At 33.4% G+C, this 26,870-nt stretch overlaps 6 protein-coding genes across 13 annotated transcripts; 3 read left to right on the top strand and 3 right to left on the bottom strand.

The window, feature by feature from the left end:
• Positions 1-740: 740 nt before the first annotated feature.
• Positions 741-2,214, top strand: LOC145730273 (uncharacterized). Of its 3 annotated transcripts, none has more exons than XR_014178581.1 (6): positions 741-900; positions 960-1,321; positions 1,392-1,606; positions 1,663-1,816; positions 1,895-2,004; positions 2,068-2,214. XR_014178581.1 is itself a non-coding variant. In XM_081981395.1 (6 exons), the coding sequence occupies exons 1-5, from the start codon at positions 827-829 to the stop codon at positions 1,981-1,983; spliced, it is 837 nt and encodes a 278-aa protein (XP_081837521.1). In that variant the 5' UTR covers positions 741-826; the 3' UTR covers positions 1,984-2,004; positions 2,068-2,214. The 3 variants fall into 3 exon arrangements, 2 of the variants coding, with proteins under 2 accessions (XP_081837521.1, XP_081837520.1); XM_081981395.1 differs by having other exon boundaries at positions 1,428-1,606; positions 1,916-2,004; XM_081981394.1 differs by having other exon boundaries at positions 1,916-2,004.
• Positions 2,136-5,124, bottom strand: Clc (clathrin light chain). Of its 4 annotated transcripts, XM_081981396.1 has the most exons (7): positions 4,887-5,121; positions 4,547-4,666; positions 4,343-4,378; positions 3,253-3,357; positions 2,914-3,025; positions 2,804-2,815; positions 2,136-2,577 (listed from the first exon to the last, which is right to left on the bottom strand). In XM_081981396.1, exons 1-7 carry the CDS (start codon positions 5,029-5,031, stop codon positions 2,394-2,396), a joined length of 714 nt encoding a protein of 237 aa, XP_081837522.1. In that variant the 5' UTR covers positions 5,032-5,121; the 3' UTR covers positions 2,136-2,393. The 4 variants fall into 4 exon arrangements, with proteins under 4 accessions (XP_081837522.1, XP_081837525.1, XP_081837524.1 ...); XM_081981399.1 differs by lacking the exon at positions 4,547-4,666 and having other exon boundaries at positions 4,887-5,124; XM_081981398.1 differs by lacking the exon at positions 4,343-4,378 and having other exon boundaries at positions 4,887-5,122.
• A 112-nt stretch (positions 5,125-5,236) lies between these two features.
• LOC145730276 (uncharacterized) lies at positions 5,237-7,381 on the top strand. Its single transcript, XM_081981400.1, has 3 exons — positions 5,237-5,376; positions 6,663-6,915; positions 6,971-7,381. Exons 2-3 carry the CDS (start codon positions 6,666-6,668, stop codon positions 7,357-7,359), a joined length of 639 nt encoding a protein of 212 aa, XP_081837526.1. The 5' UTR covers positions 5,237-5,376; positions 6,663-6,665; the 3' UTR covers positions 7,360-7,381.
• IFT57 (intraflagellar transport 57) lies at positions 5,396-7,984 on the bottom strand. Its single transcript, XM_081981393.1, has 8 exons — positions 7,765-7,984; positions 7,549-7,711; positions 7,367-7,485; positions 6,430-6,580; positions 6,125-6,249; positions 5,896-6,066; positions 5,678-5,832; positions 5,396-5,626 (listed from the first exon to the last, which is right to left on the bottom strand). The coding sequence occupies exons 1-8, from the start codon at positions 7,977-7,979 to the stop codon at positions 5,466-5,468; spliced, it is 1,260 nt and encodes a 419-aa protein (XP_081837519.1). The 5' UTR covers positions 7,980-7,984; the 3' UTR covers positions 5,396-5,465.
• A 153-nt stretch (positions 7,985-8,137) lies between these two features.
• LOC145731109 (apoptosis-resistant E3 ubiquitin protein ligase 1) lies at positions 8,138-19,713 on the top strand. Of its 3 annotated transcripts, XM_081982719.1 has the most exons (18): positions 10,129-10,347; positions 11,482-11,654; positions 13,381-13,595; positions 13,651-13,789; positions 13,842-13,981; positions 14,035-14,175; positions 14,229-14,323; positions 14,377-14,587; positions 14,639-14,852; positions 14,901-15,112; positions 15,187-15,354; positions 15,411-15,588; positions 16,940-17,116; positions 17,174-17,289; positions 17,339-17,473; positions 17,529-17,715; positions 17,889-18,159; positions 18,210-19,713. In XM_081982719.1, the coding sequence occupies exons 2-18, from the start codon at positions 11,570-11,572 to the stop codon at positions 18,310-18,312; spliced, it is 2,787 nt and encodes a 928-aa protein (XP_081838845.1). In that variant the 5' UTR covers positions 10,129-10,347; positions 11,482-11,569; the 3' UTR covers positions 18,313-19,713. The 3 variants fall into 3 exon arrangements, with proteins under 3 accessions (XP_081838843.1, XP_081838844.1, XP_081838845.1); XM_081982717.1 differs by lacking the exons at positions 10,129-10,347; positions 11,482-11,654 and adding an exon at positions 8,138-8,409; XM_081982718.1 differs by lacking the exons at positions 10,129-10,347; positions 11,482-11,654 and adding an exon at positions 8,139-8,409 and having other exon boundaries at positions 17,529-17,714; positions 17,897-18,159.
• Positions 19,486-26,268, bottom strand: LOC145731112 (uncharacterized). Its single transcript, XM_081982725.1, has 6 exons — positions 25,921-26,268; positions 23,848-24,046; positions 23,375-23,518; positions 23,174-23,323; positions 20,794-20,936; positions 19,486-19,934 (listed from the first exon to the last, which is right to left on the bottom strand). The coding sequence occupies exons 1-6, from the start codon at positions 26,202-26,204 to the stop codon at positions 19,613-19,615; spliced, it is 1,242 nt and encodes a 413-aa protein (XP_081838851.1). The 5' UTR covers positions 26,205-26,268; the 3' UTR covers positions 19,486-19,612.
• Positions 26,269-26,870: the final 602 nt, after the last annotated feature.

The following is a 26,870-nucleotide window of genomic DNA, read 5'->3' as shown; positions in this document are numbered from 1 at the left end:
GTTGGGCCAGAAAAAGAACATTTAATATGTTTTTTCACGTAGAAGAAGTTTTTACTTTAACCTTTATAACACAAAATGGAAAACCTAGCTATGATTATCGTAATAATTTTCTTGATGACTTGAAGATCAGGAAATTTTTTGAAGCGAATAGACTAGTAAAGGATGTTCGGATTTGTTGGTCACATTATCATGAAGAGAAAAAAGTTTGCTATGCATTATTATGGGGAGTATGTGAACTTAAGTGATTAATGAGGAAAAGTGATTAATAATATGAGAATATGCTGATGACACCGTCTTGTTAACGAGCAATTTTGAAGACACAGCACCTTTTGAAAAGATTAAATGAGCTATGTAATGAATACGGACTAAAAATTAACTTTAAGAAAACCAAGTTAATGGTAGTTACAAAGTTCCCGCAGAATCTAAACCATGTGAATCTGACGGTGGCAAACACCACGATAGAGAATGTGATCATCACAGACGAACGCTGAAGAGATTGCCTTGTTGCCAGACAGTGTACAAAAACGAAAGGTACCTACTTGTTTAAAATGGAACTTATTTTATATTGTATAAAAATAAATAATATTCAGTCACGCGCTTCTTAAAATTACCTTTTTTTGAGTACTGATTTGATATATTTTCTTAACTGTTTGAAAAATAGAACCCACTGTAATAATTGAAACGCAGTCGGTTTCACTACAACAGCGCAAATAAAACCAGTAGTCACGTGCATGATTTTGTGGTACGACTAGTACGTCAACATCACACACGTCACGTTTATTTAGTAATAATAATTTTTTGATTTAACCCATAATTTAACTTTACAATGTCATCTGCTTGTTTTCGTATATCTAATATTATTAAACCAATTAAAAATGAGGTTGACACCCTACAGATCATGTAAGTTCATCTAATCCCATCCCAAAATGATCTGAAATTTAATAATAATTAACTTTTAGAACCACAAGGTATGTTCTGAATAACTTGTCCAAATTCTCACTGGAAACTTTAACTTATCTACCACCAAGTGTGAAAAACCTTATATTAAATAAATTCTGCTCCCAATACTATCATCAAAATGAAACCTTGTTGTATGATATCCTAAGTGCCTTGGTGAATAGTACCACAAGTGAAATAGATTTGACCTGCTTCGAGGTTGATGCCCGAGTTCTGCTTATATTCAACAACTGCCATAGTTTGAGAAAATTGTATATGAGAAACCATTTTAGGTATATATGGAAGTATTTTCCACATAAACTGAGAGATAAAGCTGAATTGAAAACTCGTATGCCAAGTAAACCTAGTCCATTTACACCCACAGGTATACAAAATATAAAATATCCTGTTAACTCATCAGTGTGTATAATATGTAACATCTTTTGTAACTGAAGAGCTAAGTAACTTGTTGAAAAATGTCCCAAACCTAGAATGTCTAGTACTACTACACAATTGGAAATGTATTGATAACACTGTTTTGAAAAGCTTGTCTCATCATTGTCCTAAGTTGTATGGTCTGGATATTAGAGAGTGCACCAATGTATCTGATGAAGGAATGAACTATTTGAGTCAGTTGGGAATTAAGTGGTTAAAACTTTCACATGCAAAGGTACAATATTTTATTTATTTCTAAAATAAAGCCCTAAAACTATTTACATTACCCAGATAACAGATAAGGGACTGTCATTTCTTGCACAAGGAAAATGTGCAGATACTTTAGAAGAAATTCAAATAAGCAAATGTTCAGGAGTTACCAAAATGGGGCTCCAGCATTTGTCTAAGTCCTGCCACAAGTTGACTATACTACACTGTGATACAGGTAGTAATTATTGAATTAAATAGTAATCCCATTAGAACTTAATGCATAGTGTACTAAACAATAAAAAACTTCCTTTAGTTTAAATATATTACTTTGCAGAACAGGCAGCTGAAGTTATTCCATTCAGCCAACAAGTAAAACAAGTTTTTTGGGATATTCCTATGTAAGGACAACTTTTAAGAAAGTGTGTAAGTATCCATATTCAGAAAATTGTTGTAAAAGATGTTTGAGTTGTGAATATTGCTTTCTAGAGTTGCTAGAAGCACACTAACTCAAGTTTAATCATCAGACGTAAGGAGTATAAGAACAAATCTCAATATTTTAATGAACAATTAGTGCTATTTTATTTAATAGATCTAACCTATTAAAATTAGTAAAATAAAAGACAAATTCATTAATACATGTAGTTTCCAGAAATAATAAAAAAGTATACAACTATCTATAAAACACATCCATTATAATAACATAACAATACACTGTCTTTACAATTGCAAGCTTGATGTTATTTATCTTTTTTATAAATTTGGATTAAATTAAAAATTACGCTATCTTCCAAATTTTTATAGTACGACAAAACTTAGGCCTTATTTTTAATCGGAACGGGGTTTTGTTTCATCTGAAGAATCATGGAACGCATGCGTGAGACGTCCTTGCTACCCGGCTTGGCTTTCGGATTGAAATCGCATAATTTGGCAATTCTTTCCCATTCGGTACCTGGCTGAATCTCATCATCTTCAGCTACGAACTGTTTTTCAGCATTCCTAAGTGCAAAATTATGCTTAATGAATTGCCAGTTCTGTATAATTTTCAATAAAGTGTTTTGTGCGTTATTGCCATCACCAATTATAACATCGTGTTGGTGTGTTAATATAAAATTTAACAACCACAAAACTGTCAATTTTGATTAGCTTAAACAGTTGAACAAAACTTTTCCCCATTGCTTTTCCACATCAGCACAATAAAACACGGAATTTAATAATAACTTACTTTGCAGCATCCCTGTTTGTAATGGGGAAGAAAAAATAGAATTAGTCCAACAATACCCAAAAAGTTAGTTTTTTGTAAGTGAATTGATTTACTTAAGGTGATTTAATTACCTGTTGGCAGCTTTGGTTTTTGCAATTGTCTCCTCGTGGTTGCGGTACCAATCTTCCAGCTCCTTTTTGGCGATTTCTCTGAGTTCCTCCTTTTTCTTCTCTTCTTCACGATCTATGTATGAAAATTGGTGTTTTTATTAAGTGGAGAAAAGAATAAAGTTTGTTAATTTGGAAAATACCTAAAGAATAAAAGTGTTCTTTATTATAATTGTTTCTGTTCTTAAATGTACAATTTCTTGCTTTATTCAGAAAGAATAGAAAAGTGTACTGGTTTAAACTTTGTGTACTTTTAATTTTAAAATTATTCTATAAGAACTATAAATGTGACACCACATTTACCTTTTTCTTCCAAGCGTTTTACTTGTTCTTGTCTCCATTTTTTAATTTTTTCTGGTTCCTCTCTAGGCTGGCCCAAAGAAACTGGTGGTGAGATACCAGCAGAACCTACAAACAAATTTTACTGCACCTAACAGTACACAAAAGCTGTTTTTCCAATTCCAAGTATAAAACAGGTTTTACACCAAAAGTTTTAATTCAAAGAAATTGGAAACATTTATTTAATCAAATTTTATGCCTCAAATAAATTCATGAACTTCTTGGAGCATAAAGTGATTTGATTTTACACTTATCAAACTTTTATGTCAAAGTTGTCAATGAAAACAGTTTGACCAACCAAACCAAGTGAATTTAGTGTTTAGGTGGTAATAATTACAGATTATTCTTACTTGTTTTTCTGGTATTTTTGATATTTTTTTTTATCCTGCAAACTGTGTTTATGTATTTAATTCTGAGTTCTCACATTTTCATTTTTGTCTGTTGGCAGTTGGCATTACGTAAAACGGCAAGTTTGAACCAAATTGGATTATTTGAAGGTAAATTTGACATAAAATTTTGTTTTACACTGATAAAATTCATCCTTGAAGCAGCCTCATGAATAAATTCCTGAATTTCTTTGACATCAAAGGGCAGTGTAAAACCTACTAAAGCATCAGTTCAAAGTGAAATAGTGAAACAATTTCAACAGCCACAGCAACAATTTCACTATAAATTGACTTTTTTATAATATAATATGCATGTTACATTCACAAATGAAAATGGTAAAACCAAAATGAATTTCCTACACCACATGTGGATGGACTGCACAGTTATCAATGAGAAATATGCACATAAGACAAGTTTATAAAATTAATGTACCTTTAAAAAACAAATTATGGGCACAATGGCCACAATAATGAGAAAAAAACCATCACTCAACTAATCTAAATATGATTTTAAGTTTATCAATAATTTATAACCATTACACATGTGCTACTTCTCTATAGACAATAAAGAAATATACATTCATATTACACACTGTTTTTGCAATTTCAACATATAACACATACTTCTGGGACAAAAATGTGTGATTAACACTAGCACACATGCTTACCATACTCATCTAGGTATGATGGATCTCCAAAAATATCTAGGAAACAATAAAAAATAAATCATAAAAGTAATTCATGCAAGTTGCAGCAATTATGTATTACCAGAAAGTGGTGATTTAACTAGGTCAATATGTTTAAATGGAAAAAAAACTGCAGGAATATACAGATGTAATTACTATAGCCTGATTTTGGTGTTGACTACTTACCATTGTAGGGTTCTTTCTTTAAATCAAGGTCATTCTCTTGTTCAAAAATGTCTTTTTTGACAATGCCATCATCAAAATTTTCAACCATTTCAAAACTGCCTGCGGAGTTAGTGGGGTCGTCTGCACATGTAAAGCAAAATAAAATATACTGCTGAAGCAAAATAAATTGTGTCTGAGCAGTGTCACATAAATTTTGGGTGTCACTGCAAATTGAAAAAATTCAACTTGGTCTCTTAAGAGTTACATTTAATTATTTGGTATCAAATGCATACAAAACGCCACGAAAAAGGGGCACAAATTCCATGCAACTACGCCCCTAAAATATAAAATAATCTCTTACCACCGTTGGCTAAAGTCGATGAGACCGCGATCGCGGCCGGTTTTACTTCATCCTCGAGCCCCGCGAGTTCGTCCTGTTCCCTTGCTAGAAACTCGGCTGCCGGGTCTACATCTCCTTGATCAAAATTGTCTCCAAAAGCGGACATTTTCAATGATTTTAGTGTGGGAAATCCAAACAGTAAAGACAAAAATACAAAGCGAATATCAAACCAAAACGAAACGTCAGATTAGAACATATGACATATGACGTTACACGTATTGACATTCAAATTTCTTCTCTTTTCTACCTATCCGTCCGTAAAATAACTAGAAGTAGAAAATAGAAGGAAGTCAACATAACCCTAAAATAATAAATTATTTAAAAAGTAAACAAAAAGGGCTTATTTTTAAAGAAAAAGTCTAGGCCAACAGTAGCCTTTGCCTTTGAATATATTCTATATATTATAATATAAAGTAGCATATCCTGAAACGTTGACCTAACAAAAAAATAGGTAAGAAAAAAAGTACAAATTTACTATTTAAATAATAACTATTGATTAATTAAAGTACACTTTTTGAAGAAGTTTGTACTTGATTTACTTCAGTAAACAGATACTGAGGGATCAAAGGCTTGTTCCAGTTGCCGTTCCTCTCTAATTTTAGTCTGAAGTAGCAGACATTCTAACACACCAATCCTAACATCCATGTCAGTAATTTCACCCTTGATTTGAACCAAAGTCTTCTTTATATTCACCAATGGAGCTACAAACAACAAATTATTACACAAAACTATTGAAATGCAATAAATCATACTTCCATCAGTCATTGAGCTACCCCTTTCCTCCATCTGTTGCTTTATGGTTTCAACCTTATCATTCAAAGAGTTGAGTTCCCTGTTCCGTTCAGCCACGCCAGTACTGATGCTTTTGTATTTATCTTTAATTTTTGATAGTTGATCTTGTAGGGTCCTTGATTAAATTGAATGTGACACAATTACTTTTTATAGTGGGTATCAAATTAAAATTAAGTACCTGTAATTCTCCAATATGGAGTCCAATTCCCTATTTAAGTACTTTTCACGGTTTCCTATTTTATCCAAAGTGGATGTTATTTCTTTATGCAATTTTTCCAGTTGACTTTTTACTGGAGTTAATGTCTCATCAATGCTGGTTTTGTAGGTTTTCATTTGTTCAAGATGCGATCTAAACAGCACAATGATTATTTTTTAGGGATTTGTTTAAGAAAAGCTTAAAAAAATACCTCCAGTCCCTGTTTTCATTTTTTATGGTTACTTTCAACATTGGTAAAACTCTCTCAACCTCCAATTTCCAACTTTCTTCATCCACATTATTTTTTAGATCAATTTGTTGCATATCTTTTTTAGCCTGAACAAAAATTTATTTCAAAACCCCTTTTACTATTTAAAAGTGACAATAATACAGGGTGTCCATTTTTAAACCACCATTAAGAAGAAGATGATGATGACACTGATTGGTTTTATTCTTTAAGCTAGATAACTGAAAAACAGTCACCCTGTATAAATCAGAAGTAAAATAAAACATTACAGGCTTTAAGTTATCTAGATGAAAAATGTTTTCTTCATCTGAGTCATCAGAATAGGCAGCAATCATCTCCTCTTCCACTCGGTCCAAATTTAGTTCAGATTCATCATCTATAATTTCAGTTTCTTGCTCCTTTTCTTCTGGTGGTTTTGGCCTATTGTATGTTTACAACAAATTTTAAATCAATAAATATGCTACACAATAGTTAAAAAAAACATATTTTCTGTGTTTTGTAGATTATGTGCATGATGGAAGGCAAGTTTATTGACATGGAAGCTGTTGAGAATAATATTCAAAAGAAACTAGTAAATTTATGTCAGTTATTGCCTGGTTATGTGCAAGTATGGAAAGACACTATACAACAAATGCAAGACCCTGTAAGGGCTTTGATTAATTTTTCTGAACAGTTGCGTTCAATTGAACAGGCGAAATTAACGTATCTGGATAATTTCTCTAGTGTGCAGCAACAGTTGCTATTGAAAATATTAGGTTTGTTAAACACACTCTATTTATTTCTACTGTATTGACTGAAATAACATTTCAGGTCACATTGAAGAAGAAATTGACTCCATAAAAACTTTGACGGAAAAAATTAATAAAACAAACCATGACTTAAAAAACAAGCTGGCTTTGTTAGAGCAAGCCACATTAGATTTGGATTGGGACTCAGAATCGCCCACTGTAAAAGGAAGTGCACTTCAACCACCTCTTGCTAACTTGCTGGCTTTAGCCTATGACTTCTGGATATTCTTTTCAGAAACTTCTAGAAATATGACTACCAAATTAAAAACACTTAACGTTAGAGATGAAAAATCTATGATTGAGTGTCAGAAGGCTTTCACTTTAAACTTAGACTCTATTGATAAGAATCCAGTAGTTTACAAACTGTTAGCACTTACACAATATGTAATAAATGAAAAAGCAGTGTTGTAGCACTTACTTTTGTAATAACAAATTTTGCTTGGTGATTGCAATGTTAGCGAGGAAGTCGAGAACATTAACAACCTGTTCCCCCACTCCTTGTTTTAGTTTGTTTGGGGGGAAATCTATTTGCATGCCCTACAATTTTTATAAATCCCCCATCAAAAATATGTTATTGGTTACAGGGACAGTAACACCTACCAAATTTTTAGCTTCTTCCAGAATTCTCTCAATGGTGCTATTTGGATCATCATACTCTTGAGGGGTATCAAAGTGTTTTCCAGTTTTGCGAATTAGCCATGCAGCTAGTATAGTAAATAAGTAAAATTGTTCTCCACTGTTTTTAGTCACCACAAAGTAATATCTACAAAAAGAATTCAACTGCAGTGAACGTATATTAATAATTGGTATACAAACTTGTGAATTGGTTTCAGTTTTATCTCATTGAGGAACTCCTTTTCAAAATTCAGTAACTTTAATTTGTCAAGCAGGAATTCCATGGTAGCGTAAGCGGTAAAAGAGTTTTCTTGCTCTTTTTCGAGCACAATTTTTGATTCAGTTCGGATCATTTTGCCTGTTTTTAATCCAAAATCAATTTTGTGTTTGTATTCTACATTGTTGATGTGAGACATTTCAAATAAAGCGCCTGTGTTGTTAAGCTGTCATTTAAATAAAATCTTCTTCTTTTTGACTTAACAGGCAAGTGTACTCAATTGAATAGTGATGGTTGGCGTAAACAGATGGCGCTACACATTTAATATTGATTTTGTTTGTATATAAAATCTGATCTGAAAATTATCAGCTGTTTTTTGATTATTTTCATTGTTCCCCAGCGGAATAATTGCAATTTTTAAAATGTAAACAGCAAAGTAATTATTATTATGCAGAGCAGTGCCAAAGCAAAATTGTTAACGATTTCATTTATTATTTTTATCTCCCTAGTCTATTTTAGTTATCGTCTTTCTTTGTTTCAAAATCTCAAACATTCTTTAGAGAACGATGTAGAGACGTGGATGAAAGAGTTCGGACTGGAAAAGCAGACTATTGTGTATACAGAGACAGGTAAGAGGTCCCTTTAACTAATTATTGATTTGTTATATTCAATTAATCAATGCAGTTTGACAACAGTATGTTTTTTTTGGTTCATATGCATTTACCACAGGTAATTTCACCCTCAATGCATTTTGTATGCTGAACATGTATGTGTCATTGAAGTCCATTTTGAGACTCACTCACTGATAGTTCATTTCAGTTGTTAGGAGACATTTGTGTGATCTTGTTTTGTATCAGTCAAGTTTTCAAGTTAAGTTACTCTTGGAATATGTGTATCAAAATGATTTTTTTTCAGTTCATTCTTTAACTATTCTATAAAGGAATCTCAACAGTTAAACAAGCTCAAAGCTTAAGTGAAAACACAGACATTGCTTATTTTATGAGTATTCTGAGAATACATCATTGTTCATGTAGCAAGTAAGTATACCTGTCTGCAGATTGCATTTATGATCTATAAATTGTGGAAATTATTATAATGTATACATTTATAGAATGAATAATATGCACAATAAATTAACAATTGAGATTTACAGAGGCAATATTAGTCTTTCGAGAAACATGGTTCTTTATCTCACAAAAAACTAAGATTTCTGTATTTTCTGATGTGTAAAAAAGATCAAACCTTTAGCATCCAAAAAAATACTAAAAGACAGAGCGAATGCGACGGCACAATTTTGGCAAAATGTCAAATTATGTCATCAAGTCAGAAATTAGAAACTGGTTTTTCCTGTATTTCCTATGTCCAGTCAACTCCCAGCATTTTCTGGATATGTGGTAGGTATATTTGACCATTGTTAGGTTATTCTTTTAAAATAATTATTACATATTAACTTCAGTTGATTATCCTGTTATATTAACATTAATGGAGTTCACCAAAGTATCCACTCTTTTAGAGGATTCTCTTAATTGTACTTTGAAGGGATAGAATAGAAGATTTCCTTGTATGAGGAATTTTACAGGGACGTCATTGGCAATAACAACAAATGGTAACTTAGATAGATACTTGGCAGGGTAATCACATATATTACTTTATCATTTACTAACTTAGTAATATGCCCTGTAGAAAATCCATAAAAATATGTCAAAATAGTATTTAAAGGTGGGAAAAAGTTTTGTTCTATTATCAAAGTCACTGAACTTACAACATATTTGAAAAGTCTCTGTATTTCACCTTTTCTCGAGAGACGGATAAATCCACTTCTCGTCCAGAAAAAGGATTTATGTAAATTCTATAAGGAGGATCCTGCCTAGAAAGAAAGAAAAAAGGTCTCTTTCAAGACGTATAACATTGAATCATCGCCTTTTTGTTCCAGGTACCCCGTTAGATCTGGATTTAAATTGGCCATTTCAATATTTCAAGTCTCTAGAAGGTCTTCCAGTCTCATTTTCTTGTAATCTATATTCAGTCTACATGCACTTTGATTGCGGCACACGTCCGTAAATTTAATATTCAGCCGCCACATCCGTGCTATTATTTACCAACCAATTAAAGCTTTAATAAAAAACAAATTATACTCTACTGGAAATCGCGTCTGGAAACGAAAAGTTTAACATTTCAAACAGACGTTCCCGAGTAACATTCTCCCAACAATTCTCATTTACTCTGTTTAACTCGGTCGGACAATTAGAAAGACGATTAGATCCATGGCTCTAAGTGGCCCATTAGCCCAACACCCAGGAGGGGGTCTGCAACGTGGAAATGTGTGTGACGTCACTGCGTCGCTTATCCATTGTTGGGGAGCCCGGGGCTGCAGCAGTCTCTGGCACGGCGTCCCGACGGTAGGCCAGATACAAAAAATACGACCCGGCGCGTCTGGATTGCGCGGGATTTTTTCAAATTTGCGCTCAAACTTTCAAACACGATTTTTGTTCCCATCTGGGTTTCTTTCGTATTCTTATCAACTGGTTTTTACGATTAAAAAAAGTTGTTTTCATTCTACAAACTTGGTAAGCCACAGCTTGCCCTAAAATGTTTTTTTGATATGTAGTTTCCATGGATCTAGCCTCACAAAAAAAAATTAACTTAAATATGTCAAATGGACAAAAAGGGCATAAGTACATTTTTTTTAAACAATTGACACTTAGAAACCAATATATTACAGGTAAGGCTCTTATTAGCAGTTTTATTATTTGTCAAGAGAAAAAAAGTAAATCTTCCAGTTCTTCTCAGTACTGAAAACCACGTCATTACTAAACCTCTGTAACTATTTTATTTTATACCCTTAGAAGAACATACTGATTAAATATTCTTTTTTGTAAAGTAGTCTTCAGAATTGTTGAGGAATACATTTTGCATATTTGAACTTTACAGTTTAGTTGCCAGTTTGATTCAAATGTATTGCAAAATATTGAAATTTTGGAAAAACATTACAAATATACAATACTTCTTGATAAGAGTGAGACAAAACTTGACAAAAAGTTATACAAATTTTTGTAGGCTATTTAACTTCTAGTTTCTAATCTAAAGAAGATCTAGTAATTGACTTGATTGACTGCGACACTGCAGAAATGATTACATTTATTGGTAAAAAATATTATACACCCTCAACTACTATTATAAAAAAACAAGAAAAAATTCCGATTTTTCTGTCTACAATTCATCACGAAAAGCCAATACATTTTCTCAAGCAGAGGTATAAAACGACAATCAATCAATCCAAAACTGGAAGGGACAATTTATCAGCTTTCCAGCAGGTCCATTATCAAAACAGAAAATTCATATTCCGTTTTGGCTATAGAATCCGAGTTAATCGACGCCTTAATGGATCACTTAAAATGCGATTTTGATAGGAAAACTAGGAGAATATTAATTTTCCTTATGACCTTCTGTCTATCCATTAGGTGGATTTAGTGGCCGGTTATCGATTTTAAATAGAATAGAAGTTTTGAAACAATCTCTTAAATGACCTTTAAGATTTAATATGTGAGGCTTTTTGTCTGGAATTTCCTACGGAGATTTTATTAACCCTCACGGAGACCTAGTTTAGCAAATCCTTAAGAGCTTGGGTTTTTTTTTGTAGACAAAACATATTATGGCAAGCTTTAGCTTATCTTATACCCTTCAGTTTCTCTGTGATTTAGAAAATGCGTACAAACATATTATAATTGCTCAAAAAACCGCCACATATCAGTATTTAAATTGTTTGGAAATGCTGTTGAACAACTGCTGATGATTATGTCGGGTATTTTTGAGGAAGATAACGAAATATGTTCAATCGGAATGACCATGCAACCGTCCAATAGTGTGTCTTCTGGTAAGTATCCTATAATTATTGGACTTATCATTTATCTAACTACTTGCTTTTATTGAACAATTACAGAAATTGCCATGTACACACTACCATTTTGTAATTTCCTTTCATACCAGCAGTCAACCATTAACTTTTCATACTGAATCGCTACTAGGTCACGAATGTACATTTTTAACACCCCTATATCGATCGTTTTTTTACTAATCTAAACGAAATATGGACTGGTCGATTGCACGTGGAACGTGCAACATTAATTATTCAAACAGGTAATGCGAAATCAATAAATATCTCTTCAATATTGTCAATATATAAACTTTTGTTGTTAACGACCAATATAACTCATGTTTTTGCGTCGAACATTCAAATATTGAACTCTTTGTTATTAACGCAAAACACCCTTTGACCTGTTCCGTTGTAATTACTGAAAATTCAATTAATTTTTACCACTCCCAGGTTGAGTGTGCTTAGCCGTAATAGGTCCCTTGTCATCGCTGTGTTACACGTTCCTACTTTATCCCTGTGGGAGCGTGAAAGCTGAATTTGCCATAGAAAAATTATCAAATTATTCGTAGCTGCAACAACAGGAACGACAGAAAAGCGTCGACTCATAAATGCAAAAGTCCTTGTACTTATCCGTGTGGAATATAAATTATAAAAATGCAATTATAAATTAAGCTATGCACTTTTATGTGACGTTCATCAAGACCAAACGGTATTTTTAAATGATTTCAGGCTAAGCGGTACTCCACTGATTTTTGGAATTTACGAAATGTTTTAGTTTTTAGTATATAAATCTGGTCTTTAAATTAAAGAACATACTTGCTACGCCCCTGGAAATAAATACGTGGAATTAGGACAAACTTTAGACGATGCGGTAGTGTCATTTGCGAAAATCCTTTGTGCCAACTTTGAAACTGGCATTTTGGAGGTTTTACACAAACAAAACAAGGTTGATTTTTTAACTCGTTTTTTATACTTTGTCAGGAAACGTAGGTTAATCTTTTACGAACATTCTAAATAATTACAACGTCGTTTATTCATTATTTATACTAGTGATTGTTTTATGCACAATACTGATAACAAGTTAGCTTGAATCGTCTGATTATTAGTCAAACCATCACTAGTCTTTGTATATTATAAGTATTAACAAGGTGTGTTATCAGCGACTGTCTATGGTTGCAATGTCACAAATAGTACACATTCTGTAGGTATGTAAGTTTTCATTTAAATCAAAGTCAAGTCAGAAATCAATTTATTATATATATTGTGTTATTTCTGGGTAAATTTGATCAGATAATTCTCTAGGTTCAGTGTGCATCAGAAGAAAGTTTTGATAATTAAAACCTCCATTTCAACATGCAGGATGTATCCTGATGAGGCCATTGGGGCACACACAATTGATACTGATTTACAGGGTGTCTAGAATTTTATGGTTTTACGAGTATCTCTAAAACTAGCAAATATAGATACGGTTTTTGCTCTATTTCAGTGAAACTAACGATGGTGCCGTCAAACCTTCAGTTCTGAGCTACAGGGTGGTTTCTAAAAATGTGTCAATTTGGAAGTATTTTCTTTATTATATCGTTGCTAGTTTTGGAGATATCCTGTTAAATCAAAATCAAATTTGAGACTCCCTTTGTGGTGATCAACAGGCAGCTTAATTTCTTTTCTAATTTTAACTTCTTCGAGAAGTTTTAAGATACCAATTTTTTTTAATTTTTATCTTTAGGTATATCACTATTCACACCACCTGAAGAACTACCTGAACTTCCGGCACCTGATGAACAACGTCTGCGCGAAGCGGCCGCTGCGTTGCAACAGCGCCTCGTGTTGCGCCATTGGCTGGCCAGGCACGGCCTTCAAGGTTATTTAGCTCGACTTTTAGCTGTGGGCGTGGCCCGATTGGAGGACGTTTATTGGTTGGAGGACAACAAAGCCAAACAGGTTTGTTATCACCCTAAGATCCAGTAATGATATACTAAATTTGTTTTGGATTCAGGTGTTTAATAAAGAGGTGTCCGAATGGTCATCGGCTCGGCAATCGTTACCAATCTCGAAAAGCGACTTGGACAGTTTGAAAGCTGATCTTTGGTCGGAAGTGGTGAAGAGCAGCAACCATCAGGACGCATGGACATGGGGTCGATTACACTCTCTATCTTATGTGAATGTTAATTAAATTAGTAATTTCAGGAGGTATGCTGGTGGTTTCAGTATCAGTAGCTGGATTGGTCACTTTAGCAGCCATGACTCAACCGTCCTTAGCTCCGGAAGCCAAGCATACCTTATTACAGTATGTCACTGGAAAGTATCTCCACCCATCTAACTGCAAGGTCAGTCAGTTTGTTTTGGAAACTATGCAATTGTGAGCACTAGAGGGTTGCAGGTGAATTTCCAGTGGAACCTGCCACATCCTGTAGGTCAAACCACGTGTTTTACTGTTAATTTTTATCAACGCAATGGACAGCCTTATCCGATCTGTGATACTGACAATTTTAATGTAGATATTACTGGGGGCACAAGAAAGGTTTAGACACGTCATACCATTTACTGCCCGCATAATTTCTGTTCTAATTTTAGCTGAATGTTATAACTGAATTAGGATCACCAACAGATCCAAACAGCGCAAATTTAGCTAAAGTTAAGTTTACCGTCCGTCATGCTGGGCAATATAGGTATAACACAGTAATAATTAAACCTGATTTTTACTAACAAATTTTTATCTTAGGGTATCAGTGATGGTGAACAATCACCATGTTGCCGGCAGTCCTTTTTTTACAGTTTTTGAGGCTGGCCCCGCCTACGCGCAACGCACAGTAGTAATTAGACACTGCAGTACCGTAGTTTGTACTGCCAGTGTAGCTCATCTTTTATACATCGAACCCAGAGATGAGTACGGCAATATATGTAAATATAGTGCCGACGCTTTACCCACTGAGGTGTCTTATTAACTACAAGTTTATAAAATAAAATAATAATTAATGTTTTAGGGGTATTCAGTTCACATATTGCCGTTAGGAACAGGTTCTAGCGAAAATATATTAGATTGTGAGGAAAACTATTCGGTTTCTTTGGATTATGACTGGAACACTAGTCGCGTAACAGTTCAGTTGAAATTTGTTAAAGAAGGATGCTATCACGCCACTATAAAATATAAAGGAGCTGAGTTGCACAATGGAGACTTTGATATTATTGTCCTAAATAGTAATTTATAACAACTTTGTTTAATTTGAAACTAATATGAATTTGTAGGTGGGGACTCAACTTTAGTGCAGAAAAATGTAGCGACTAAAAATCATAATATTTGCTATGATGCCAAGCTGGTTAGCGTTAAGGGTGATCGGCTTGTTAAACCTAAAAAAGTGCAGTGTTACGTGTCTCCTAAACAGTTAATTATTAAAGAATTGATACTGCGTTTTATACCAAAGAGATTGTTTACATTCAGGTTATGTCCATCTACTAAAGTGAGTTTTAGCTGAAGTCAAATTATTATTTAGAATCACTAACAAGACACAATTACCATTTCTGTCCCTTTCAGTTCATATTTCAGTCTGAAAGTCTAAAATTGAGTGACAGTGGTAATTCCTTCGTTATCGACGACGGTTGCCAGCCTAAAGTCGAATTGGTCTCTAGGGAACGAAACGTGATAGCTGCCACATTCGCCCAATTCCTTTTAAAAAATATGGGAGGGTCTGAAACTTTTAAGGTTTTTTTTACCGCCACAAATAGATTTTTTTTGTCTTTACGCAAGCTGAATTTCAGGACAAACAAGACTTTTTCTATCACGAAGTGCGCAAGTATCATCAGAAACACTACCACGACAAACTAGCTATGGAGGTGAAGCGGGATAAATTGTTGGAGACCAGTATGAAGGCTACAAAGAATTTTTCGGTGACGGATTGGTGCAAAAATTTTGAGATTACGTTTACGGGTGAACAAGGTAAAGTGCGGTTGTTTATTAGTGCCTCAAACTTAGCCCAAATCAGTCAGTAAGTGTAATTTGACGGGGTGGTTGATTGAATTTTGGCCACACCCTTGAATCCCTTGTTTTAGATTTTACCCAAAAATTGCAAAATACAAATCTTGTAGATATTTGTGTCTACTTTATTTTTAAGTACCCTAACTTACGAATTTTTAATTAGGATGACCCAATTTTTTATGTCTTATTTGGATTCTAAGTTAAATTCTTCTTTCTGTGAAATAACTGTATCGATATGCAACTGTTTCCATATAAATAATTGAAATGACACTCTGTGTGCAAATGAACTATCTAGAAATAAACACAAAAAGTTTCGTATTTTGCGATTTTTGGTAAAATGAAAAATAGAGGGTGGGCAAATTTTGATGTTTCTCTAGGAGATCTTGAAAACGATAAGAGATCAGAAAACTGACCCTGTAGTCTCAATATCTTTTTTTGAGATGTTCAGTGCCTTATTCAAAAATTTTCTAAAGAAAAATTGTTTTCGAGTTAAGCGTAAAAACCCGATTTTTGCCTATTTTAAAAAACCTTTATAATTTTGTTATTTTTTATTGGAGCTAAATATAACTTCTACATTGTCAAGACACTTTTTTTTAGTACATTTCAATGGCATAGGTAAAATTTTAAAAAAGTCAGTGTTTTTTGAGTTATCACATATAGTTGTATTTTTTTTTAGTTATAATCTTTTTTTGTTTCATTGAAAACTCTATTTTTTCCTCTTTAAAATGAGCTATCACAAGTTGCCTTTTGTTTTGAAAAATTTTCTATTTTTATAAAAACATATGGCCAAGGCGGTTGGGCAAATAATCGAAAACTGTTTTGTTCCACGTCGCGTTAAATACTCACATATTATTGTAATTTAGTAAGTTAAACCAAAGTTTTAGGTTTTTGAAACCACTGAACTTATTATGTCGTCTTTTTTATTTTTAAAAATAAATAAGGAAATAAAAATATTAATTTTTTCTACTCACTTGCAGAATTTGTTACTTTTTTTCACATATGAGTTCAGAGTTATTTACCTAACATGTGCGGAAAGCGAAACTAGTTCAAAACCTCAGCCTGAAAGTTTTCCTAGAAAAAATAGCCTGTAAAACTCGGGCAAATTGTCCATATCGCCCTCGTTCTATTGAAGGGCGTCAAACTTTCGTCCTTGTGCCATAAAGACATCTTATTCACCCTTGTATTAGTACCATATACCACTATTTCCGCCACACTAATCGCATGCGGAAAAATATCACGTTCCACACATGTTAGGAAAATGTTTGGACCTATTATGGAGAGTAACATTCACGTTAATGTTCTTTTGATGTAGGTATTGATTGGGGTGGACTTCGACGAGAATGGTTTGAACTAATTTGTGCTCAACTGTTCGACGCCAAATACGGCCTGTTTAGTAGTTTTCACGAGGGCAATCAGCAATCTCTAGTACACCCCAACCCAAACAGACCACCTAGTTTGAAATTGAAACATTACGAATTTGCTGGAAAAGGTTTCTATCAAATTACGCGTTGTGTTTCTTTTCAAAAATAGCTTTTTTTCATGTAAGTGGTGGGAAAATGTTTGTACGAGAGTGCTTTAGGTGGGTCGTACCGACAACTTGTTCGAGCCAGATTTACACGATCATTTTTGGCACAAGTAATTGGACTTCGCGTCCATTACAAGGTAATTTACAGATTATTACTTGTTTTTGGTTTAATCACTCTTTTTATAGTACTTTGAGCAAGACGATCCTGATCTTTACTTGACAAAAATCAAGTATTTGCTCGATAATAATATTGATGAAATCGAGACGGAAGTTTACTTTGTCGAGGAGGAGTACGACGATACAGGACAGCTAGTGAAAACTGTAATATGTTTAAGTATGTAATGTAGTTTTAATAGGTTGTTGACATAAATTTCAGGCTGAACTACTGCCAAACGGTGCTAAGCTCAGAGTTCGAGATAGTACAAAACTTCAGTATTTAGACGCTTTAGCACAGTACAAATTAGCCACAAAAGTAAAAGACGAGCTTGAAGCATTCCTGAAAGGCCTTAACGAGTTAATTCCCGATAATTTGCTTAGTATTTTTGATGAGAACGAATTAGAAGTAAGTAATTACAACTTTGTCCGCAAAGTAGGTTTTGGTTTCTAAAAATTAACTGTCTAAATTTTGGATTTCTCATTTGGTTACACCAAGTAAATCAAAATCTACTGATTTCTTTACCTAGTAATTTAAAATATTGCAACAATTATGAGAATAATAGTAAAATCTCCCAACTGGGCTTTCAGCTGTTACTTTGTGGGACGGGCCAGTACAGTTCAGCGGACTTACGCGCCCATCATGTTCTTAACGGCGATTCCTCTGAGTTTCGCAGAGTAGTCGGGTGGTTTTGGGCGGCAGTTGGCAATTTTACTCAGGAGGAAATGGCTAGATTGTTGCAGTTCGTGACTGGATGTTCTCAGTTGCCTGCTGGCGGTTTTGCCGAACTTACGCCTCGATTTCAGATTACGGCTGCGCCTACTTTTGGAAATTTGCCCACTGCGCATACATGGTAAGTGCTTTCTACAAAGTTTCCATGTCCAAATTTAATTATTTTTCTAGTTTCAACCAACTTTGTCTGCCGGACTACGATTCATACGAACACTTCGAAAAAGCTTTGCTTTTAGCAATCAGCGAGGGAACCGAAGGTTTTGGCATGGTGTAAACCACTGCTTTTCATCGCTATGACCCTATAGTTACTTAAAGTACCATAATTAGACTGATTTTAGAAGGAATACCATTTTTAAAAGTTTTTGAAAAAACAGTTACAAGTACGTTTTACTGACTTTTGCGTTCTGCATGTATTTACAACGGCATTTAGCTAGTTTGTAACAAAGCAATATTATTATTTAAATAGCATTTTTTTAATAATTTGTAAGTTTGTTACGTTTTTTGTGGTTTTATTCATAACTTAACAATTATCGAAGATCGTTTTGTTGCAAGTGCAGACTAAATCTCTTGTTCAGTATTTTTGTACAAAGCTTTACAGTAGGTGATACTACTCGCATTGTGATATTTTGCAACTCTTTTACTTATTGTTGGTTAGGCTATTATTTTGTCTTTTTTTTTAAATTCTGTATGATAGAAGTACAGTGCATTTCTAACACGCAACACAACAATAAGAGAAACATTTTGTCAAACTGGCAGAATTCAAATAATTTTACAATTTGGATTAGTTTGTTTAGAAAAATTTTATCCGATCATGAAGAAAATTCTGTCAGTCAAAGCTACATCAAAATTCAAAGTAAAATGGAATGACGTAACAAGGAAATGCACATAGGCATAGCAATTTGTCACATGTACCTTTCTATTACATTGTTACGTCATTTTATTGAACTTTAAATTTTGCCATTGTGCCATTGATCATTTCAAGTCACACATTTAATTATGTTGCGTGTAAAAAATGAACTACATGTTGTTCTCTAGTCAGTTACTGTTCTGTTTTATTGTGTAACCGTTTTTGCACTTTTTTTAGTCACGTAGAAACTTATTTATTTAAGATAAGCAATACTCAATAATAGTAATAAACAAAGGGGTTCTAAGACAAAGTCTTTAAGACTTAAAAAATCTACAGTGTTTGTTGTAAACCAACTATAAAGCCGTGATGTTATTTTTAAATTAGATTTCTTGTTAACGACTAAGTTGTCAATCAGAGTGCCATGTAATAACACACAATGCTTTAGCTGAGCAATACGTTGGAATTCAAAGGTTATGACTTTCAATCGCTTAATGAATCTTAAGTTAAGTAGATATTTATAAGCACTTAAAATAACATTTTTAACTCACAAGCATCTCTTAGGAGTTTCTAGCAGCAGTTTCCTTGAATCAAACGCTTGAATGAGAACTTTATGCAGAAAAATATAATAGAAAACTGAGAAGCGAGTAAAACAGTTTTAAAGCACAAATATTGTCATTCCTGACTGTTTTAAGTCGTTTCTAACATTTCACGGTCTTCAGAGAGAAAATCAAAAATTAGCGGGAGCGTTCAAGTAAACTGGAACAACCGCGTCAGCAATTTTTTGTAATGCCGATAAAGACAATAAAGCGAAATGTTTAGTATTTCTAAGCCAATTGTGTTTTCTTTCTTCCTTCAGTTCGATGGATATTTCGTGGACTTCCTGGGTGAGTTCGTGGTTGATTTCCTCCAGGTTCTCGCAAGAACGGATGTAGTCGTTCAGTTGAGTCTCCAGATCGTCCACTTTAAGTGAAATGTCCGATTTTTCTTCTTCAAGGGAACGAAGTTGTTTGGACATTGAATTGTTGTGGTCCAGTTGTTTTTTAAACTGGCTGTAAAGATAGACAAAGTGTAAGAAAAAGTAATGCCTAATTGAAGACCGGCTTAACAAAGATTGGCAAAGTTAATTGTTCTTTTGCAGTGATATTAATTTGTGGTAAAGAAAAAAGTTGGTGGTGCTCATATTATTAAAGTAAAGGGTTTTTTTATGTCGGGTGATATTTGCATTTCTGGAACTATCAAAGTAGTAACTTTTTTAAAAAGTGAGCCTAACAACGTTACTACTTACTCATAAACTTTTTATAATGGGCAACACTGTTCTTCGCAGAAATTTATTGTCGATTGTATCAACATAATTGTCACATCCGTGTTATTATAACTATGCGTTGTACTCATAATCGGTATAGTCAGAAAAGTTAACGCAATGAAACTACCGATGTGTATGAGAACACTAGATTAACGATTTTGATTTAACTTCTCTTTAAAGTGACAATATTTAGGAATAATTATGACATCATATATCATCAGTAAAGCTATTATACTCCAGCATTTACCAAATTTCTGAAGGATCACAAATCCCCTTACACTGTAAATTCAGTAATACATTTTTTCACAAATTGTTTGGGATTCAGGGTGTGATTCCTTGAAACTATAAAAAAATTAAATAACAGTTTTCATTACTAAATTCTACCTCATTATTTTATAACAATCCTCAGAAGAATAAAAAAAAATGGATAATTAATTTCACTAACACAAAAGAAAACTTACATGAATTGGCAGTGAAAAAGCAAAGTTATTTTTATCACGTATTGTGTCTCATTGTTAAACCAACTTGCTGGACCAGCTCCAGGAAGTGTATAATTAATATTAATTTATTATAAATCTATTTTTGAGTTTTTTCCTCTAACTCACCATTTCAGTTGTGCGTATTTCTTTTCCTTGATCCGATAATTTACTTCGAGCGCTTTTAGACTTTTCTGAAAGTCGTTCAATTTGTCTTCCAGACTGGCCGTTGTGCTTCTTTCGTTCGATATTTCTTCGTCCTGTGCCTTAATCTGAAAAATAGATTGCTGGAATTGTAACGCGATATAGACCTAGTGGCTCCGCAAACTTGCGTAGCGTGTGGAGCCATTGTTGATTGAGGATACGTCTGGATGTTTTAATAATTACTTTACAAAACAAATTGCGTGAGGCGCCATCAACGCCTTTTTGCAAATATTCCAAACGGTAGAAATCAGTCCTCAAGACAATAAAAAAAATCAAAGTTTTTAAACTATTTTTGTATTGTAAGAGGGTTTGGTGCATCCAATGATGAGTCACCATATTCCAATCAACAAGTGTCGACGATGGGTAAATAAGGGAAAAACGAAGCCTTCAGGGACTCATGAATCACCGGCTATACAAATGAAAAACGAAGTTTCCGAGAATACGGACAGTTTTCCAGGTCGACTGAGCGGCTCCAGACTGGATGAATCATAACCAGGAAACCATCGAGTGTCTGGACGAATTTGTCAATAATAATTGATATTATAATGTGTGACTTTACTACTAAGTACATATAATTTAACCAGGCAATTACGCTGTTAGTCAGTAGTACAACGCCAAAGTTAATTACCAAGTGCAAAAAGGAAAACACGGGGAAATCCAAAAACGAGAGTATATTGTATGTTAATGACCGTGTACATTTCTGACAAAATGCAAATTACGACTATTCTTATAACTGTTGCAATTTAGATTACTATTAAATTGTTTAAATGGAAATTCTGATGTTGAAAACCTTGAACTTGATTTAACATTACTGGGTCAAGTTCGAAGTTATCTCTAGAACCACTTATCTTACAAGAAATATTTTCCTAGAACAATTTGAATAAGTTATTAAAAATTTAACTTTCAAAAGGTTTTTTCAGTGACACAAAATTGTCCCGGACACATTTTTAATTGCGTAAAAAAATCGAAACGGACTTATTATTTTTAACAATGCTGTACAAGGATAAGAAAAATTTCTGCGGAAGTGGCATTTGCATATCATCGTTGTTTGCTAATTTTGTGATAATAATAGCGTTTCTGATTTATTTATTCACTTATCATTAATTGCTTTAATGAAAATTTCATTAGAAACGTGTTATTTTGTTTTTTATAGGCTGATTTGACTTTCTTTTGCTGCATCCGCAAAGCGATAAAGACAAGTGGAGGTGTCTTTCGTTTTGCTTGTGGTAAACTTTCTTGGATTAACTAGTTTTAATTTAAAGAAGGAAACAGTTATCAATATTATTACTTATATTAGCCTGTTATCTGAAATTATCCTTTTTGCTTAACCTATAGATGGTGGATTGGTGGATAAACAAGTTCATACTATTACAATATGTTATCGCTTTTTCCGTTTAATAACACTGGTTTAGTTGTATACATGGTGTTCGTTTTTTTTCAAGTCACACTGGACCATTTAGTCGATGGTATATTGACATAATTTCCAAACCACTTTATGTAAAAATATGTGTTTTTTTTTTTCTGCTTAACTGCAATAAATTCATCCCATCAACCAGATAATTTGACGTTTGTGTTGAAATAACTCATCATCTATTATAAGAACTATAAAAGTGCAAAAATACTGCCTATACTACTACTACTGATCTAAATGGTGATAGAGGTATAGACGTAGACGATTGCTCTACCATTTTAAAGACACTCTACAGTTACCTATATACCTAATTTACTTTGAGATAACATATTTTTTACCTAATGATTCAACGGTTTACAAAAGAAAAAACCTCATCACTAATGTATAATTATTAACCAACATTTGGTTTGGCACACGTTTGGAAAAACCCAAAACCTCAACACTATAACAAGACAAAATCATAATTCCATTCATCTCCAATCATAAGTAGGAGTATTATTTAACTGCAGGTGAAACCCAGACCGGAAACTATTCAATGACAACGATGACGTTCATTAGATAAACTACACATAGTGACGTACTGGCACTTTCCAAATTGTGTTCTGCAAAGCCTCGGGCAAAGTGAATCGTCATATCGGGTCAGCGCGATTATAATATTTCTCGTTTCATTGTTTAACAACTTTGAACGTCGGGTTTTTCCCCACTATACTAGGAAGACTGGCTAAAAATAACCGAGCCCACTTATTAATAAATGAAAGTCATCGTAAGTTACAACAGGTGGAAGAAGAACATATAAAAAGTGTCGATATTCCAATTCCAAAATAAATTATACTAAAATAATTAGCTTAATTTACTGGCATTGAGTGAGTGTATTTATTATATAATTTGGCTTACCTTATCTTCAAGGAGTTTCGTTTCAGTTTTCTTCTTAGCAATGATATCCTGGGCTTTAATGGTTTGTTCACTCAGGAAGTTGTTTTCAGCTTGAACCACTTTCTTTTCGTTTTTAAGTAGTTCGAATGAATGTTGAAGGTTTTGAATTTCCTAAACCAAAATCCTGAATAAGTTTTCTTACACTATCCAAACAGCTATTACTTCATTTAGATTGCAATTCTCCATTTCCAAGACTTCGAGGGATTTTCTTAATTTCTGACACTCACTTTGAATCTCCTCACGTTTTTGGCTCTCTGAGATTCTCAGCTGGCTCAAAACGTCTCTTTGCATTTCTAGTTGAGTGATCTAGAATGGAAAACATTCTGGACTCTTTGTAACATTCAACACTATCAAATAATCAGTAATAATATACTTGACGAGTGTCTTTTTTGTTACTAGATTTCAGTAAAGTTCAGTGGTTGAAATTGTAATTATTTTCCAAATAAGAAAAAATGAGAAACTACATGGCGGCGCCTACCAAAACGTCGCGACGCTCTGGTTGTACATTTTGAATATTAATGACCTTTTTTTAGTAGACTGTATTAGTCAGTAGTTACATTTGGCAGGCACCTAATTCACTTATTCTGTCCAACTTAAATATCAATCAGGTTCGTTAACCTTATTTTTGGTATTACCTGTAACGTTTGCTTCTCCAGTTGTTCGGTGATCGATTTTGCTTGATTACGAGCCCGCCTCCATGCCAGCAACATTAGCTTCTTATAGATTTGGCAAGCGCCTCGTTCATGTTTACATAACTTGACCTTTGGTTGATCGAATAGTGGACGAGGAGTCGCATACAGTTCTGAAGAATCGTTCATTGACACCCGCGATCGTCTAAAAAATAATAATTAACAATGATCGATTGACTAGGAGTATCAAGTCAGAATGGAACATACACACACATTTTATTTACATGTCTATTTGTATCAAACCTCTTTGTACTTTATTTAGTCGTAGTTATTGCAGATAAAAACAGTCATTTTATACCAAAAACCGTTTCAGGAAATGCCATTGATAATAAGAGCGGAAAGACTCTCCTAATTCCTTCCAAACAGTGACACAAAGATTAAGTGTCTTACTAAATTTAGTAAAAATTAATAAGACTTTTTTGATAGAAGCCAATTCAGCTGACAATTACTTTAAAACATTATAAACTAATACAACAGAGATAATATATTGGTTTAATTAAAATGCTATTTCTGAGAAAACCTTTCTGTCAATAATTCAAAGTAGGAATAGTGATTCATGGATTCTGCTGCATATTCATTAAGAAGCTTAGGCAAGGTCACATTTCTTGACATACACATGTTATATTCGTACGTGTTTTTTTGAAGTTTATTAGTTGGTAATATAGAACCTAATTCTAACACGATACAAGTTATTAATATAAAGTTTTACCATAAAAAAACTATAATGAACAATTTGAATTAAAATAGTGTCAGTTTTGCAAATAACCACCATTGTTTATACGTTGTATTGATAATTGTAATGACAGCATGAAACGCATAATTGTTTTTTAATTGATCTAAATGACAATTAAATGCATTTAAAAAACCGCATCATCAATATTCAATAGAAGTTTTGAACAGCGTTTACCTGTTACCAATTTTTTGACTTGTGAGTATGTTGATTATTAGTAATTTGTAAATAAAATCTACAAAGAAATCAAACTTTGTTTAAACTGTCATTAAACCGTATCACCAATTTGCATTTGTTGTAATTCTATGATGAAAGAATAAAATTTACATTTTCCCTTAGATTAAATCTCTAACCCAGATACCGATTTAAACTTAATTGATTTTATCAAAACTGATAATTTAATTCTACGAAAAGAATCCTTACTACACCCGTTCCGAAAAAAAATTATTACGAAATTCATGTAAAGCCTAAGGCCAAAATTACCATTGACGTCATTCGTGAACTACTTCGAACCACCGGTAGTACCAGTTATCCTCGTTGAAACCGTAAACGCAGACAGCAATAAGATGGAGATGCAATAATTATTATTGCTATTGCTCCCAACGCCTTTCACATACGTCATGACATATTTATTGATTGCGCTGTTTTATGAATATCAATATCACTTTAGGTTGATTTAGTAGTTCCGATAAGGGATATGGAGAGAATTAGATTAACTAGCAGGTTGAACGTCCTTAAAACGGTGTACATAGAAGTTAATACACCAAATTGTATACTTTAAGGTTTTTCGTTCTTGTTAAATGTTAGTTTTAATTGGATTTCCTTCTATACACGATAATTAAATGATTTTATTCAACTCATGCACAGAATAATTCAATTCATCGTGACAATCACTTGATTGAGACACTGCACGTAGGCAGTAATTTCAATCATTGTTTAAACAAGGCAAAAAAAATATTATCTTGAAAAAGTCAGTCATATTTAAGCTTCTTTTTGTAGACACCTTGTATATAGTTACCGATTTACTATTAGTTTCCAGCAAGATGATATTGATTTCCTTGTTTGCTACGTTTTGAAATAATTTCGTGATCAGAAGGTTTTCCAGGTTTGTTACGAACACCATTTCCAAGTACTGTTGAATTGAAAACTAAGGTTTGATAACATTTTTGTGAATTATCACTATCATTACTATAAAATATACAAATATAAGCGTTATTTAAAAATCAAACCATACTTGAATTGAATTCATGCAGTACGCTATGTATATTATTTAAATATAGTTACAATACCTCCGTTTAGACTTCGTAGGCGTAATCTCAGCTACTGAAGCTGATTTCAGCATTTTGCTGGATTTGTTTGGCGTTTTGGGGCGCATTTCTGCCAGTGCAGTTTCCAGTTTCAGCTTCAACGATTCGTCCCGAGGCGCTCTAGCGTTGAACTTTCGGGCTGACGAAATGGGTAATCGTTTTCTGGCCGAGATGTTTGGTCGAATACCATCGCCTCCACCATGACCACGGGGGGTGAGACACTCTTTTTCTATCAGTTTAGTCGCTGAAGGTATTTTTCCTTGCATATTTGCTCTATGATTTGTGAAATTTAGGAAAAAACTGTCAAGTGACAATAGTCAAAATCGAAGCTGGTGTTTCAATTGTAGAAAAGGTGACAACCTTTCCCAAAGTCCAAAATATTTTATATTAGAGTTTGGACTCAACCTAGGCTACACTCTAAATTTCAACGAATAATATATTGAGTCGTTCTCTGGATACTTCTAATATACCATCAGCGTGAATCACCCTGTATACCTTCAAAGTATTTAAGAGCATCTATAAAATAGGCAAAACTTCACAGTCAAATTATATTTAGCATTATGGTGTGCAGTCTAGTTTGTGATTGGTAAAAAGAATTTAGCAAGCTGAAAGCTGCTTTGTTTGACCAACCACGAAACACTACTCACTAAGCAAATGCTGCTCATGTAGAACTAGCATTAATTTTACTTTGATACTGATTAATAACACACGTCATAAGGGTTTTGCAAGCTTTTCTGTAACACCATATAAGGTAAACTCAGTAATTTGAAAGAATAACACACTGAAACACTTTTTTCATAACTCATGCGGTTTTTTATATCCTATACAGAAGTGCAACTTGTGGTAATATAGATCATTTCTTTATTTATTTAGCAATATTTTCGGATTTTTATGTGGTCAACAAAATATACAAACAAGTCATTTTTTCGAGG

The sequence above is a fragment of the Ips typographus genome, linkage group LG6 (genome assembly GCF_016097725.1).
Source record: "Ips typographus isolate SLU linkage group LG6, UJ_Ityp_2.0, whole genome shotgun sequence".
Lineage (NCBI taxonomy): Eukaryota > Metazoa > Arthropoda > Insecta > Coleoptera > Curculionidae > Ips > Ips typographus.
This window is presented reverse-complemented; position numbering and strand designations above follow the sequence as displayed.

Coding starts and splice junctions, on each gene's coding strand:
- IFT57 (XM_081981393.1), bottom strand. CDS start 7,979: ATGTCTCACATCAACAATGTAGAATACAAACACAAAATTGATTTTGGA. Junction 6,581..7,366: donor CAAAATTTGTTATTACAAAA/GTAAGTGCTACA, acceptor AACATACAATAG/GCCAAAACCACCAGAAGAAA. Junction 6,250..6,429: donor ATCTAGATAACTTAAAGCCT/GTAATGTTTTAT, acceptor ATTTTTGTTCAG/GCTAAAAAAGATATGCAACA.
- LOC145730276 (XM_081981400.1), top strand. CDS start 6,666: ATGTGCATGATGGAAGGCAAGTTTATTGACATGGAAGCTGTTGAGAAT. Junction 6,916..6,970: donor GTTGCTATTGAAAATATTAG/GTTTGTTAAACA, acceptor ATAACATTTCAG/GTCACATTGAAGAAGAAATT.
- LOC145730273 (XM_081981394.1), top strand. CDS start 827: ATGTCATCTGCTTGTTTTCGTATATCTAATATTATTAAACCAATTAAA. Junction 901..959: donor GTTGACACCCTACAGATCAT/GTAAGTTCATCT, acceptor ATTAACTTTTAG/AACCACAAGGTATGTTCTGA. Junction 1,322..1,391: donor TAGTCCATTTACACCCACAG/GTATACAAAATA, acceptor TTGTAACTGAAG/AGCTAAGTAACTTGTTGAAA.
- LOC145731112 (XM_081982725.1), bottom strand. CDS start 26,204: ATGCAAGGAAAAATACCTTCAGCGACTAAACTGATAGAAAAAGAGTGT. Junction 24,047..25,920: donor CCTACGAAGTCTAAACGGAG/GTATTGTAACTA, acceptor ATTATTTTTTAG/ACGATCGCGGGTGTCAATGA. Junction 19,935..20,793: donor AAATACGCACAACTGAAATG/GTGAGTTAGAGG, acceptor CTATCTTTACAG/CCAGTTTAAAAAACAACTGG.
- LOC145731109 (XM_081982717.1), top strand. CDS start 8,229: ATGCAGAGCAGTGCCAAAGCAAAATTGTTAACGATTTCATTTATTATT. Junction 13,982..14,034: donor TCCACCCATCTAACTGCAAG/GTCAGTCAGTTT, acceptor AGAGGGTTGCAG/GTGAATTTCCAGTGGAACCT. Junction 14,176..14,228: donor TTACTGGGGGCACAAGAAAG/GTTTAGACACGT, acceptor TTCTAATTTTAG/CTGAATGTTATAACTGAATT.
- Clc (XM_081981396.1), bottom strand. CDS start 5,031: ATGTCCGCTTTTGGAGACAATTTTGATCAAGGAGATGTAGACCCGGCA. Junction 4,667..4,886: donor ATCGACTTTAGCCAACGGTG/GTAAGAGATTAT, acceptor TTACATGTGCAG/ACGACCCCACTAACTCCGCA. Junction 3,358..4,342: donor ATCATACCTAGATGAGTATG/GTAAGCATGTGT, acceptor ATTTGTTTGTAG/GTTCTGCTGGTATCTCACCA.